The sequence below is a fragment of the Cydia amplana genome, chromosome Z, assembly GCF_948474715.1.
Source record: "Cydia amplana chromosome Z, ilCydAmpl1.1, whole genome shotgun sequence".
Lineage (NCBI taxonomy): Eukaryota > Metazoa > Arthropoda > Insecta > Lepidoptera > Tortricidae > Cydia > Cydia amplana.
In genome coordinates this window covers 4,592,240-4,607,315 of record NC_086096.1, presented here as the reverse complement: position 1 = coordinate 4,607,315, position 15,076 = coordinate 4,592,240, and the positions used below count along the sequence as shown (strand labels likewise).

Here is a 15,076-nt window from a genome sequence, read left to right as displayed (position 1 = left end):
AGAGAGGTAAGTAGGTATCTGCTTGTATTTCGATGGTTGTTAGGTAGGTAGGTAAGCACCCCGCCTGGCCACTACTAGATACGAGTACCACTGCTACGATAGTTTTTTGTGCATAAATCATAGTTGACAACCCTAGAGCGACCGCCGAGCGTAGGTATGAAAAGTGAAGTACATACATGTGATTGACTTCTGTACTGTATCTATTTTGTGATATAGGCTAGTAATAATTTATTTCCGCAGGTGGCCAAGATGCTGTTGGAAGAGTGTGGCGCGGAACCTGACTGCGTGGACTACGAGGGTTGGACGCCGCTGCACGCCGCCGCGCTCTGGGGGCAGAAGGAGGCCGCCGCACTACTCCTCAAGTGTGGGGCCGATCCGCATCTCAAGAACTACTCGGTATGTATACCCCACAGACAATCCAACCTCTAGACATAGCATACTCGCGCTACCCCCTCTGCCACACATACGGTAGCGTTACTCCATCTTCGAGTCAATCCCGTGCCGTGATTGGTCCGTGTCTTTGAACGGACCAATCACGTCACGGGATTCGCTCACCTCGTTCCCCCGCACCCCCGTATTTTTGGCAGCATCGGGGTCATGAAAGAATTGGCCTAAGCTCAGTCTAGAGGTTGGATTGTCAGTGGTATACCCTCTGGCGTCCCACGGTCCTAATACTAGTACAAATTACCTCCAATTAAATTTAAATCTAGACTTGTGTCGGTCGCGAACTATATAAGAACTGTTAAGAATGAAATCCCGTGAAGGACCGCAAGGAACTAAATCTTTTTGCGTGCTCTTAATCGGTCTTTAGGTCCTTTAGTTCACTGGGATTGGAGAGCGCTTGACTGAGTGAAACGGAAAACGGACAGAATGAAACGGTTCAAAATGTCGCTAGCACAAGTGCGAACGTGGCAAAGAATGACGTAACACGCTAAAGTCCGAAAAGTATGAAGGAAAATCAAATATTTATCTATATATTTTTTTTTATTGTGTTTAATATCGACATAATCATATCGTACAACTTGAATTATATTTGGTTACCAAAAATTGGATAAAAATCGAGTGTAAAACCAATTCATATTCATTCCCGGCTCCCAACAAGTTCAACGACCGACTGAACTAAAGGAACTAAAAGACCGAACTAGTTCGTTTGACCGATTGACCGAGAGCAGAGCGCTCTCTGTAGTTCACGAGCGGGCACAAGCCTATTTAATTAATTATTAAATGGAACAGAGTTGCTTTTGTCTTGTTAAAACGAAACAAATTCAATTCTATTTCCTAATACATTTGATTCAACTTTGACTGCCAATATTTCTTGTATAGTGGGCAGCGAGAGGATACTGCGGGGGTTACGGGCAGAGCTACCAAAAGAATCGTTTAGGTTGCACAATACTAACACATTATAACAACAAAACAGTAAAGGCGTCAATCAGTAAGAGAAGTATCAAATGTCTAATTTATAACAACACTATAAAATAAATCGTCGATAATCAGTTATATCGTAATTAATCCTCTCGTGTCGAATGATGGTCTATGACAGTTCATTTTTATATGGAGCAGTAGGCCTAGCACATGATTGGCGCGACAATATCTCACGGCGAGATAGACTACCCGTCTTTTTCTATGTTAATAAAAGAGATACTGTCGCGCCAATCATGTGCTAGCCATTGAGGTATATACAAGAGACGACATCTCGAACAAAATGTTTCCGCACCTCAGAGAAGTGCATGCACTTCTTTGCTTTTAGTACGTCACCGACCACTGACGAGATGCCACATGTGTACAGAAAAAAAAATTTAAATATGCCTTCGTGCGTGTTAAAAAGTTGCAACAATAGCACAAGAAAATATAATAAAAGGGATGGAATAACATTTCACCGGTAAGCAATGGAATAACTGTTGATTTACTATTATTCAGTTTTCAAAGTAAATGTTTGGTCGTAGAAAAAGTATTGTATGCAACGTTGTTTAACTGAGTCAAAAAATACTCGTGGCGTCTTTATTAACAATTTTCGGCTTCGCATGCATGCATGCACTTCTCTGAGGTGCGGAAACATTTTGTATGTCGTCTCTTGTATATACCTCAATGGTGCTAGCCCAGCTGCTGTCACATAGATATTTTTACAAGTTTAGCACATTAATTTATTTAGAAATGTAACTAAATATGTTAAAAACATCCAACCTAAAGAGGACTTGAAGGAACTGTCATAGTAATCATTATTTGACGCGAGAGCTATAGTTATCTGACCTTTAACGTAATATTTGACGACCGGTCTGGCCTAGTGGGTAGTGACCCGGCCTGTGAAGCCGCGGTCCTGGGTTCGAATCCCAGTAAGGGCATTTATTTGTGTGACGAGCACAGATATTTGTTCCTGAGTCATGGTTGTTTTCTATGTATTTAAGTATTTGTATATTATATATATCGTTGTCTGAGTACCCACAACACAAGCTTTCTTGAGCTTACCGTGGGACTTAGTCAATTTGTGTAGTAATGTCCTATAATATTTATTTATTTATTTTTATTTATTTATATTTCCAGGGCCAAACCTGCATGGACCTGGTGGACCCGAGCATATCGTCGTGGCTCGGCGAGGCCACCCTGAAGGCGCCGCGTCGCGTCAACAACAACAACAAACGCAAGCTCTCGCCGCCGCGGCACGAGGTCAAGCGGGTCGAGCTACAGATCACAGGGGACGTGATTAATGGTGAGGAAGCTTTTGGAAAGAAACGCTTAAGATCGGTTTTCCTAGGATAGCGGTGCCGTCATATAGCGGCCGTCTCCATACAAATACTACGACTTTTTTTTTTTAATAAATGCCATGTACTAAGAAAAAGTGACCAAGGCCTCCAGTGCCCCAGGCTCGAATCGAACCAGCGTCCTCTGCTATCGCGGCAGGTGCCTGAGCCATTCGGCAGTTCGACCTTTCTAACTGGATCATCTCAGGTGATACCGAGTTAGCGAGAGAGATGGCGCTGCCAATCAATGTATTAGAACAAATTAAATTATTTTCAGAAAATATTTTAATTTGTTTTTTATTTCAAGTAGACACACCACTATATAAATTATAAATTTAAATAAATGTCATATACTAAGAAAAAGTGGCCATTCGGCCGAATGGCTCAGGCACCTGCCGCGATAGCAGAGGACGCTGGTTCGATTCCAGCCTGGGGCACTGGAGGCCTTGGTCACTTTTTCTTAGTATATGACATTTATTTAAATTTATAATTTATATAGTAGTGTGTCTACTTGAAATAAAAAACAAATTAAAATATTTTCTGAAAATAATTTAATTTGTTCTAATACAAATACTACGACATCCATATTTAGCCGTATTGTATTGTATTGTATTGTAGTTCGGGCGATTTTCCGCAACTCGACGTCTTGCGCCTATTTTGCGTGATGGGGATGTGGGCTAGTCCTGCCAGCCCAGCTCCTCGAGGAATCCTATCAAACCTTTGATGTTGAGTAGGACCTCGGGGAGGTCTCTCGGGGATCCGAGATGTTTTGCCCTGTATGGGGCCACTCCGCTGCATTCCAGCACCACGTGAGAGGCTGTTTCTTCTGTCTCCATGCATCCACGGCATAGGGGACTGTCTGTGACACCTGTTGTAAAAAGATGTTTGTTAAAGAGTCCATGACCTGTTATGACACTGGTTACCATACTCAGTCGAACCTTTCCTAGTTGAAGGAGCGCCCTTGTGAGCTTACCGTTGATGCCAGGCATGGCTTGTTTGGCCTGTCTGCATCCAGTCTGGTTTAGCCAGTGTTCTGTGTGTAGTTTCCCCGTACGTGCCAGCAGCATTGAGCGTACCTTACTGAACGGTATCGGGAGAATCGGTTCCGGGCCAATCGCCCCCGCACCCGATCCTAGTCTGGCGAGCTCGTCCGCAGCATCGTTACCTCGGGATCCGCTGTGTCCCTTGATCCATTGTAAGGTGATCTTATTGTTCTGACATACCTCCATTAGTCGTTCGTGGCATTCGTGTATAAGTTTGGATGTGATTATATGGCTTTTTAGGGCCATTAAGACTGCTCTACTGTCGGAGAGTATGCGGATGGAGGATCCTACTACCTTCCTTGCAGCGATGGCAGCCGCCGCGTTTATGATGCCCATGCACTCAGCTTGGAATACCGAGTTATGGGCTCCTAGCGGAGTGGTGATTGACATGTTCAGGTCTTCTGAAAAGGTTCCAGAGCCCGATCCGCTGTCTGTTTTGGACCCATCTGTGAAGATTCTCAGCTCCCGGGGATTGAGTCCTTCGTAGTTGTCGTCCTCATATAATTGTATTTTGTACCTTTTGTCAAAGATGGCTTGTTTGTGAATTCTATCCGTGCCCGCCCTGAGCACTGGAAATTCGTTGTATACCCTATCCAGGCATATTGTGTGAAGTGCTCCTGTGATGTTAGACCATATGTTGAGGGTTCGCAACCTTACCGCTGAGAGACTGGCCTCTTGCTGTATGTGTAGGTGCAGCGGTGGAAGGTTTAGCATGACCTCCATGGCTGCAGTCGGAGTAGACCTCGTGCAGCCAGTGGTGGCCGCACATGCGAGCCTCTGGAGTCTTTGTAGCTTGTCTCGTACGTTGCCTAGGTTTGTTCTTGGCCACCAAACCAGAGCACCGTAACAGAGTAGGGGGCGGATTATAGTCTTATAGAGCCAAAGGGTAATTATCGGGTTGAGTCCCCACCTCTTACCAATCATCCTTCTGCACTGCCAGAAGACTACTCCCGCCCTGTCTATGCGTTTGTTGATGTGATTGTTCCAGTTGAGTTTACTGTCGAGAGTTAGTCCTAAGTACTTAACTTCGTCGGTCAGCTGTAGCTCAGTCTGGAAGAGTGTTGGTCTGGTAAAGTTGCCAAGTGCCCTTTTATTGGTGAACATTACCATTTCTGTTTTGGTGGGGTTAACTGATAGGTCAAATTCTCTACACCAGCGTTCTACGATCCGAAGAGCTGCCTGGGTGAGGTCGCATACTGTACTGGCAAATTTACCCGATATTAATATTGCCAGATCATCAGCGTAGCCTATTGTGTAGAAGTGTTCCTCGTTCAGTTTGGTTATGAGGTTGTTGACTACTAGGTTCCATAACAGAGGTGACAGGACTCCCCCTTGAGGGCATCCTCGCACCGCCGCTACGGCCTGCGGTTCACCTACATACCTTATTGTCCTTTGGTTTAGCATGTTCGTGATCCACTTTATTAGTCCGGGTTCAGCGCCGTGGCTTTCCAAGGCATTCCCTATGCTGGTAAAGTGAGTCTTGTCAAAAGCGCCCTCTATGTCAATGAAAGTGCCAAGACACATTTCCTTGCCATGGATGGCTCTCTCAACACGGCTTACAACCATGTGTAGAGCCGATTCCGTAGATTTACCTGAGCTGTACGCGTGCTGGTTGTGGTGCATCGGTATGTTCTTTAGCGCTCGGTCCCTCAGGTCCCTGTCGCACAGTTTTTCCAAGGTTTTCAGCAGGAATGATGTGAGACTGATAGGCCTAAAGGATTTCGCAGCTGTGTAGTCATTCTTACCTGGTTTTGGTATGAATATCACATTCACATCTCTCCATCTCCTGGGCACGTACCCCCAGGCTAGGCAGGCTGCCATGATGTCGGTCAGGGTTTCCTGGATGAGTCCTAGACCCCACTGTAGGAGAGCGGGGAAGATCCCATCCGGACCAGCCGCCTTGAAGGGATGGAAGCTGTCTATGGCCCACCTGAGTTTCTCAGCGGTGACGACTCTGTGCGCCATTTGCCAATTGTTGTCCGTTATACTGTATTCCTCGTCCTGCTGATCTGCATCGGCGAGACTTACGCATCCTGGAAAGTGAGTTACCAGGAGAAGGCGTTGGGTCTCTGCAGGGGTAGATGTGTATGTGCCATCGGGTTTACGCAGTGAGCCCAGTTGTGATGTGGGCTTGTACGCTAAGGTTTTCCTTACCCGGTTGGCGTGGTCAAGTGTTTCGATGCTACTGCAGAAGTTCCTCCATGACAGGGATCTCCAATACCGCAGTCTCTTTTTGTACCTGGCTTTGGCTTCGTAGTAATTATCCCAGTCCACCTCGGCCGTTGTGTTCATGGCCCTGTTGAAGAGTTTCCTGGTTTTCCGCCGGAGTCTCTCCAGTTCTGGGCCCCACCACTGGTGCCCCTTTATGGCAGTTCTTGCCGGTGGTTTTAAGGGGCACGCTTTGTGGTAGCTGTCGACGAGGGTATCGGTTAAGATGTTTACCTGCTGTTCTATCTGTGCCGGTTCCCGAAGGTCATCCCTCGGTGGAAGCCGATCAAGGCTTTCCCCTAGGACCTTCCTAAAAGTGGTTCGGTCCGTTTTCCTGGGATTCCTCTGGGCGGTTGGTGTGTCTCCAGATGCTAGTAGATTGAAGCGAATCCATCTATGGTCTGAGCAGGAGGCCTCCTGGGAGACGTGCCATCCCATGATTAGTTCGCTGACCTCCTCCGACGCCAGAGTCAGGTCGATAATCGTCCTGCATCGTTTGTTTACAAATGTTGGTTCAGCGCCTATATTTAGAATGTTTAGATTAGTAGTCACAAGATACTCAACAAGTGTCTTACCTCTGTTGTTGCTGGTCTCCATTCCCCACAGCGGGTGGTGTGCGTTGGAGTCGGCCCCGATGATTATTGCGAGGCCTGATCTCTCGCAGTGGTTGACCAGTCGTTGTAGTTCGGCCGGCGGTGGCTCGTCCTCTCCGGGCATGTACGCCGAGGCGAGGACTAGGTCGCGACAGCCTGTTGGCAGTGGGACTTGTAGTTTAATCGCACACAGGTCTCTGGAACAGAATTCAGTGAGCGGTTGTGCAATAATGTTGTTAGTAGTTAAGATACATGCCCTAGGGACGGCATGTACCGTGGAGTAGTAGAGCTTACCTTTCGTCTCGGACAGCCCGTGTATGTATCCGTTGCCCGCCCATGGTTCTTGTAGGAGGGCGACGGCTGTTGGCAAACCTACCAGACAGCCGTAGCCGTTTAGCCGTATTATTTAGTATGGAGACGGCCGCTATATGACGGCACCGCTATCCTAGGAAAACCGATCTTTAGTCAACGCTGTAGAGTTCATGATAGCGCCCCACGAAATAGACTACCCGTCCCTTTCAAAATTATACAGTTAAGCCCCATTTACACGGCGGGAGAACTTGCATGCAATATTGGACATAGTTTGTCAAAGGACTGTCTCATTTCAAACATAGACAGAGATAATCATTGTATCTTTATCTTACACTAGTACTTGCACCCAAAATAAAAGGATGAGTATAGTTTTTTGGTTCTTACAGACAAATTGGTTTGACCAACTATACATTGTATAATTAATTCTGTCGATCGAAGTTTTAGATGCGTCTAAATGGGGCTTTAGAAAAAGATGGGTATAGTCTTTGCTGGTGACGACCGCCATACATTTGTATGTAACAGATGTGGACGATGTCAGAGATGTAGCGTTTTATAGTGGTTTTTTAGTTAGATTTAATGTTTTCATGATAAATAATACACTATTGCCCTCATTATATCATTTCATTAGAGACTTGCATTTGTCCTAACCACAGAACATATTAAAGAGGTTAGAATGGCTATCGCGCGCAGTTAGTATCGGAACTGGTGTCGACGCTCGTTCCTCTCCACATTTACTAACACTCGCGCAACGGTAGTAAAAACTTGTGTGCGTGGTGAATGGATACGCCTCCTTTAGACAGATTTGATGTCTGGCTTCTTAATCTGAAGGTTATTGTGGCGCAAAAGGCATGTTTACTTCGTTTTTCGGTAAGCGCGGGCGAGTAGCATGCGAGCGTTTGCTCAAAACCGGCGGCGACACGTACCCTGCTCGCATCGCCATTCTAACTTGTTCTGTGGTCATAACAGTAGACAGAGTCCTATCGCACGCACGGTTATCGTTCGTGTTGCACATTTTCATTACTTCTTTATCATTGCAGATACCATAAATATCACGATTGTTGTACATATTACGTATTTAACGCATTTTCTTATGTTGTTGTTTTAGTTCAGGAATGAGAATGAAATAATTACCCCCTTGATCATTACATTATATGTTATGTATTTTAAATGGAATGTGGAATATTTCATGTTTTTTCCGGTGAAATATTTAGTTGCATACATAGACTAGGAATCCTCTAGACTGAGTTTAGAGCAATTATTTCATGAAACCGATGCTGCCAAAAATACGGCGGTGCGGGGGGACGAGGTGAGCGAACCCCGTACCGTTCAAAGACACGGACCAATCACGGCACGGGATTGACTCGAAGATGGAGTAAAACTATCGTATAAGTGGCAGAGGGGGTAGCGTTACTATGCTCAGTCTAGAGGATTCCTTGTCTATGGTTGCATAGCTTTTAAAGTATCAAGCAACATCATGCAAGTGTCCACATAAGCATAGAGAAAATAATACATAGAATGCTCACACACAGTTTTGATACCAAAAAGACTATTAATTTCAGTGTCTACATCTAGCATCGAGTAGCGGAACTATCAGTACTGCTACTTGACAATAGATGTAGCGGTAAGTACTGATAGTTCCGCTACTCGATGCTAGATGTAGACACTGAAATTAATAGTCTTTTTGGTATCCAAACTGATGTATGGAGTGAGCACACTTGTCTTACTATATTTCTCTATGACATAAGCGAAATATTCCACAGCGTCACCTACATTGATATCCAGAATTAGTAAGAGTAATCTGACAGATTTTTTATTTTATTTAACATGTGATTTATATACTACTGGCGTTATTCATAAACGGCTGCTAACTTAATTAGTTGATGATCGTCGTTTGTCCGTCTCTATGACATAACGACAGATAGGCCAAATAACGCCATAAGTAGCAGCGTAAATAAATGTAAGTAACTTTATAGTCATCAGTTGATGATCGTCGTTTGTCGTTATGCCCTATCTGTCGTAACGCCATTCATCATTGGCCTTATAGCGTCTATTGCAGACGATTTATGGTGTAAAACCGGAGATATATCCTATTACACCGCCTGGGACGGAATTAAGGAAACGCAGGGATGCCCAGAACCTGCATTACCCTCTCGGCTTCACTGTCTTATCCCACAGGAAAGGCGAGCCAATTTAATACGTGTGGAGACAGGTCGGCTGAAGGAATCTACCGCTTATTTCAGGTTGGACCCTACTCGCGCCTTACGGAAACTCCATTCCGGGTTTTATTTTAGAGTATCCTTCTCCAAGATGGATTGCAAACCAATGCTAAGAGGGCCATCTCCCCTGTAACGAAATACCTTCTTGCTACGTTTGTGAACTTAGTCGCCTCGTACGACACCCTTATCCTATGTTAGGGTTGGCGCTATTCTAAAGCCGGCCACCACACGGCCATAGAAAGGGACAAACAATGATCATCAGCTGATTAACTTAGCAGACGTTTATGAATAACGCCGTAAATAGATAATACGTTTTTGGCAAAGATTTCAGTTTTGGTACAAGCTTTTATCGCTGACTGTACTTTTCTTACGACAGACAACTAATACTCGTCGAGACAATTCTAAAAACCCCTAACACAATTAGGTTGCGTTGTTTCATCACAGAGTTCCTATGGCCACCTCCTGTCTCCATCATCAGATCAGTTCGACAGTACCATATTATTGTATTGTCATTAGAACTACATACAGCTGCCAATTTTCATGACGCTACGATCCTTGGAAGATGGTTAAATTAGTTACCTTAGATTCCATTCTAATCATTACATAGTTACATACAGGTCGAGAGTTCCTATGGCCACCTCCTGTCTCCATCATCAGATCAGTTCGACAGTACCATATTATTATATAATCATCAGAACTACATACAACTGCCAATTTTCATGACGCTACGATCCTTGGAAGATGGTTAAATTAGTTACCTTAGATTCCATTATATAGATAGTTACATACAGGTCGACCTAATAAAAGCTTGATAAAAAGCGCTCTCATGTGTAATACATCTGTCAGTTTACTCGTTCTAATCGCGAACTCGAACTAACCCATCAAACCCCCTAATCTCACGTGCACACCCAGACAAACCGCCGGTGCCTGAGATCATTAAGGACAGTAAGCCGCCGAAAGGGCGCGCGCCATCACCCGACGCTGAAGAGGAGGCGCCATCATGGCGGCGCACGGCCAGCTTCCGGAAACAGGAGGTCACACGTGAGTATTAAGGAGACAGTCCATTTCCAACCGCAGCTGCACTACTGCTCATTTTACTATGGAAATTGACAGTAACAGCGACGCGTTCAGTACCAGTAGTGCAGCTGCGGTCAGAAATGGAATGTTACCCTTAGGAACTCGGGGGGCGTTCCTCAAAAAGTCTACTTGACCGTGACCTCAAGAATACCTCTATTGATAGGTGCCGCATGAAAATCTGTTCAGTAGTTTTTAAGTTCACGAACATACTTTGCCTGAATTATAAATTATTTTTATGTCTTGAGAATTCGTTGTATCGAAGAAAGTTTTAGAAACATTCTTAAAAAAACAACGCGTAGATTATCCAAGTGTAGTACGGTCGAGTGCACAATCTTTACAACGTTCCAGAATATATTTTATAAACGCCTCTATGATACTGAGAATAAGGTCGTCGTCTTGTAAAGATATGTGTGTACTTGAACTGAATATTATACAGTATGTAAACTAACGAAAAATATTTACTCAAACCCGTTAATATGTAGGTCACACTGAGCAACTTTTACTATGGCACCAACCCCGAAATCGCGAAAAAAAATTGACTCTCCCATAGAAAATTTCAATGCCAGACCAGCAAAAAGTATGAAACAACAAAATTTTTTTCGCGACGAGCAACTTTTCTCGGTGTGACCTACATATTAACGGGTTTGAGTAAATGTTTTTCGTTAGTTTACATACTGTATAGCCTAAATATTAAAAAATTAATATTAAAATGAATTTCCCTACGTTATTTCCAGGCGAGAATAAACCGGCTAACAACACCGTGGACAACGACACCATACTCAGGAGGACGCATAGTTTCGAAAACGACAAGACGTGAGTCAATACTAATGCATGCGAAGGTTTTCTATCACTCTACCGTGTTTTTCTAATTTTTATCTTATAAATATTTGAATAGAGTACGTTTTTTCTTGGCATGGCGATTTAAACTGTTAATATACCTCTCGCGTCGAATGATGGTCCCTATGACAGTTGCTTCAAATCTGGATTGGTTAGTCTTTTTTTAATAATTGAATAAATATATTTTTTACCGTATTTTTTTATTGAAATGTACTTTTCTAAATAATTGCTAAACAACCAAAAAGTGTCTACCAACATTTTACGTGGCAACTGCTCCGTATGAAAGTGAACTGTCATAGGCACCATCATTCCAAGCCTGAGGTATACTCGCGGTGGTCAGTGTTAGAGTCCATCTAAGCTAACTCCACACAGATTTTGACGTAGCAAAGTGTAAATGTCACCAAAAACGTGATTTTTAGGGTTCCGTAACTCAAAAGGAAAAAACGGAACCCTTATTGGATCACCCGTGCGTCTGTCTGTCTGTCCGACCATCCCCCCTCCCTATATCTCCGAAACTACTGGGTCTAAAATTTAAAAAAAATACACAAAATAGTTCTTTACCTATAGGTGACAGGAAAACCTATTAGAAATGTGCAGTCAAGCGTGAGTCGGACTTAATGTACGGGACCCTTGGAACGCGAGTCCGACTCGCACTTGGCCGGTTTATATTTCACAGAAATTTGACGTTTATGGTGACACTGCCACACTTTCTTAATACAAAGTCCGTGCAGAGTTAGCTTGGTCTGACTCTAGCTTATGCATAGTTACGAGGGGTGTTCAAAATATTCTCGGTATGAGAATGAAAACAAACAAGTACGAAAAGTTTGATATTTTTATTTTTCAATATACTCCCCCCCTATGTTCATACACTTAAAAGATCGATCAATTATTTTTTTTAATCCTGCATAAAAATATTTTTTATCTTTGGTGTAAAAATGCTCCTCCACTGCCGCCTTCAATGCTTCATCATCGGAAAATTTATTTCCACGCAGATCCTTTTTAAGATTGGGGAACAAAAAGAAGTCGCTGGGGACTAAGTCCGGACTATACGGTGGGTGAGTAACAGTTTCAAACCCACATTCAACAATAGCTGCCTTGGCAATATGAGCAGTATGGACGGGGGCGTTGTCATGCAGAAGCATAACACCTTTGGTTAACTTTCCTCGCCTCTTTTCTTTGATTGCATCCTTTAATTGACGTAGAATGTTAGCGTAGTACTGTCCTGTGATATTTACACCTTTTTCTTTATAATCGATCAGTAATACTCCTTCATAATCCCAAAATATCGTGGCCATGACCTTGCCAGCTGAAGGGATGACCTTGAACTTCTTGGGATGAGCTGAACCCTTAATGTGCCACTGCATGGACTCTTGTTTACTCTCTGGGTCATAATGATGAACCCAGGTTTCATCTCCAGTAACTATTCTTTGCAGCACCTCATCAGGATTTTCACCGCACAGGTCAATAAAATCGGAACAACAAGCTACACGCATGTCTTTTTGAAGCCGAGTCAGCATTCGCGGAACCCATCTTGCACTTACTTTTGACATATTAAGATGGTCATGGATAATATCATGTACGGTACCAATAGAGAGATTGGTTACTTGTGCTATAGATTTTACCTTCACTCGACCATCTTCCAATATAAGTTTTTCCACTTTATCAATATTTTCTTGTGAAGTAGCTACTACAGGCCGGCCAGGTCTAGGGTCGTCTTCAACACTCTCCCTTCCACGTTTAAACTCGCTTGACCACTTTTGAATGGTAGATAAAGAAGGAGCAGACTCACAGTAAACACAATCCATTTCCTCTTTTATGGTTTTTTGATTTTTACCCTGTTTTGTCAAGAATTTTATCACGCATCGATGTTCTAATTTAGTTAACATTGTCAATTCCCACATGATGTTCATGTTTGTTCAGCAATTGCAGAAAAACAAAAGAACATCTCGGTTCGAATTATACTTTTTTTTAATGTCAATGAATAAACCTTAGCGGCCAGTAACGAAAGAAATTTTAGAAGAGGTTGTAAGATATCAATACCGAGAATATTTTGAACGCCCCTCGTAGCTCAAGTTTTTATCATTTGTCATAAATTCTTTGTAGAAGAAATATCGAGAGAATAAAACTTGTGCTATGCGATTGTCGTATCGTATGATAACTTAATTGATGACTAGTGCTGGCATGGCGAAACAAGGATAACGGGAAGCAATAGGGATGATGACACATGTTGAATTTTATAACAAAATCTAGTAAAATAGATAGCAAACGAGCAATTTATCACAATAATGTGGATATTAAAATAAAATATTGAAAAATTACAAAAATACAGGACCTGAAAGTTTCAAAATTTAAGTTTTTTTTAACTTCCAAAAACGATAAAAGTAAGGGTATCATTCGATTCCTTACATTTCATCCAAAAAAATATTGTATAGCAACTATATACATAAACGCAATATTTCACCGACAAAAACGCAATTTTCTTGTTTTGTCCATACTACAAGATGGGCGATGACGTCACGGCCTCTGGCCGTTTTGTATAGGGCGTTTCGCGAGTGAAGTGCGACTGTCGGACTTTGACTACAATTTCTGACTTTTGTGTTACTTTAATGCAATGGGTCCCATATAGACATTTGATCCTAAAAACAAACCCGATCGATTGATACCATAAAAAAAATTAGTCATGTAGCCTATTATGTTTATTTGTGCTATAATGTCCATAAATTATTTACGCCTGTAAGATAATATCGCACATGACTGAATAACATCAGTCAAATGCGATATTATCTTATAAAATGATCTTAAAATTGAATCTCGTCAGATGATTATAAATATTATAGCAATCGTATTTGTTACTCTTATGTTTTACATACAGAAAAATGTTACGGATATTATTGTGCGTTTTGACATCATTGGGTGCAAATGCAATTGCATGTTACGCAACTGTTGACTTATTGTGACAGTGCGTTTATGAACTCGCTATCGTGTTCGCTTCTTTGTATCGTTAGCCTTTCATGCCAGCATTATTCAAGATACAAAATGATCACGCTGTAAATATTAAATACAGAAACCTGATTGATAACATAATTGAAATGTCAATGTGTTTAAATGTTATGTCAATGTCATTAACGCATTAATAATATTTCGAGCTCGTTGAAGTATTCAGTTAGAGAGCGTCGTCGCAACGTATTCAATAGGGAATATTACGCAAAACTCTGCGCAGGGGGCGCCACTCCCACAATAAGTCACAATCTAAGGGTCTACCACAAACGAGAGACTCGAAATTTTGTTATCTAACCTCTCTCACTCTTTTCACTCTTGCATATTCGAGCGATAAAGAGGCAGATAGCTGAGTTTCGATTTCGCGTGTCCCGGGTAGGCCCTATGTAAACAAACCGCCTTGATGTATCAATGTCATATTTTATTGTCTGTGCAAACTCGTCAAAAACAGTTTAAGGTCGAGTGTGTATAAGTCACTCTGGCGGCAAAACATTGTAGTAATACTCTTCAGAATTCACCATTGACATTTACGTTATTGTTAACATTCAGTATTATTCTTTAATTTCTAATAATAATGCTAAGACAGTGAAAAGTTCATCTTTAACGAATAACATCGTGCTAATTGGATCGCTTTCGCTCTAAATACCAGGATACCAGGACTTTTGAGAACGGGGAGACCGAGGATGAAATTATGATACTATACTTTTCTGAATTAGAGTTCTAAATGCCCACAGCGTAAGAATCAGTGTATAGAATGTATGAGATGTGTTAAGTGTATGAAAACATTTCGTGCCCCCGAGTTTTACTGCTAAAGAAGATGGCCAAGGTCGCCGCCATGTTTTGTGACCTGCGTCACTTTCGCACTTACATACTTGTGACGTGACACGCATCGTGACAGGCGATAAAAAACGAGACCATACTACCACCGTAGACCACAGTTACCGCATAATTAAAAGCAAGTAAAAGCAAAAGCAAGCATAGAGATGACAAGGTAATAATAATACCAATTCCAAACGGGATGGCCTTATGGAACTTGCAATAAGAGTAGCGGAGAAAGA

At 42.5% G+C, this 15,076-nt stretch overlaps 1 protein-coding gene and 1 long non-coding RNA gene across 7 annotated transcripts in view; both read left to right on the top strand.

Annotated features, from left to right (window-relative positions):
* Nucleotides 1-15,076, top strand: part of LOC134660964 (uncharacterized) — a 383,074-nt gene that overhangs the window by 154,548 nt on the left and 213,450 nt on the right. The gene's annotated exons all lie outside the window — the stretch shown is intronic.
* Nucleotides 1-15,076, top strand: part of LOC134660887 (protein phosphatase 1 regulatory subunit 12A) — a 129,857-nt gene that overhangs the window by 56,888 nt on the left and 57,893 nt on the right. For 4 of the 6 annotated variants that reach the window (XM_063516737.1, XM_063516739.1, XM_063516738.1 and 1 more), the window contains exons 5-8: nt 241-396; nt 2,539-2,704; nt 10,020-10,148; nt 10,919-10,997. In XM_063516737.1, the coding sequence (XP_063372807.1) occupies nt 241-396; nt 2,539-2,704; nt 10,020-10,148; nt 10,919-10,997 (530 nt within the window). The remainder of the gene's footprint in view (nt 1-240; nt 397-2,538; nt 2,705-10,019; nt 10,149-10,918; nt 10,998-15,076) is intronic. The other 2 variants (XM_063516741.1, XM_063516740.1) reach the window with 1 other exon arrangement.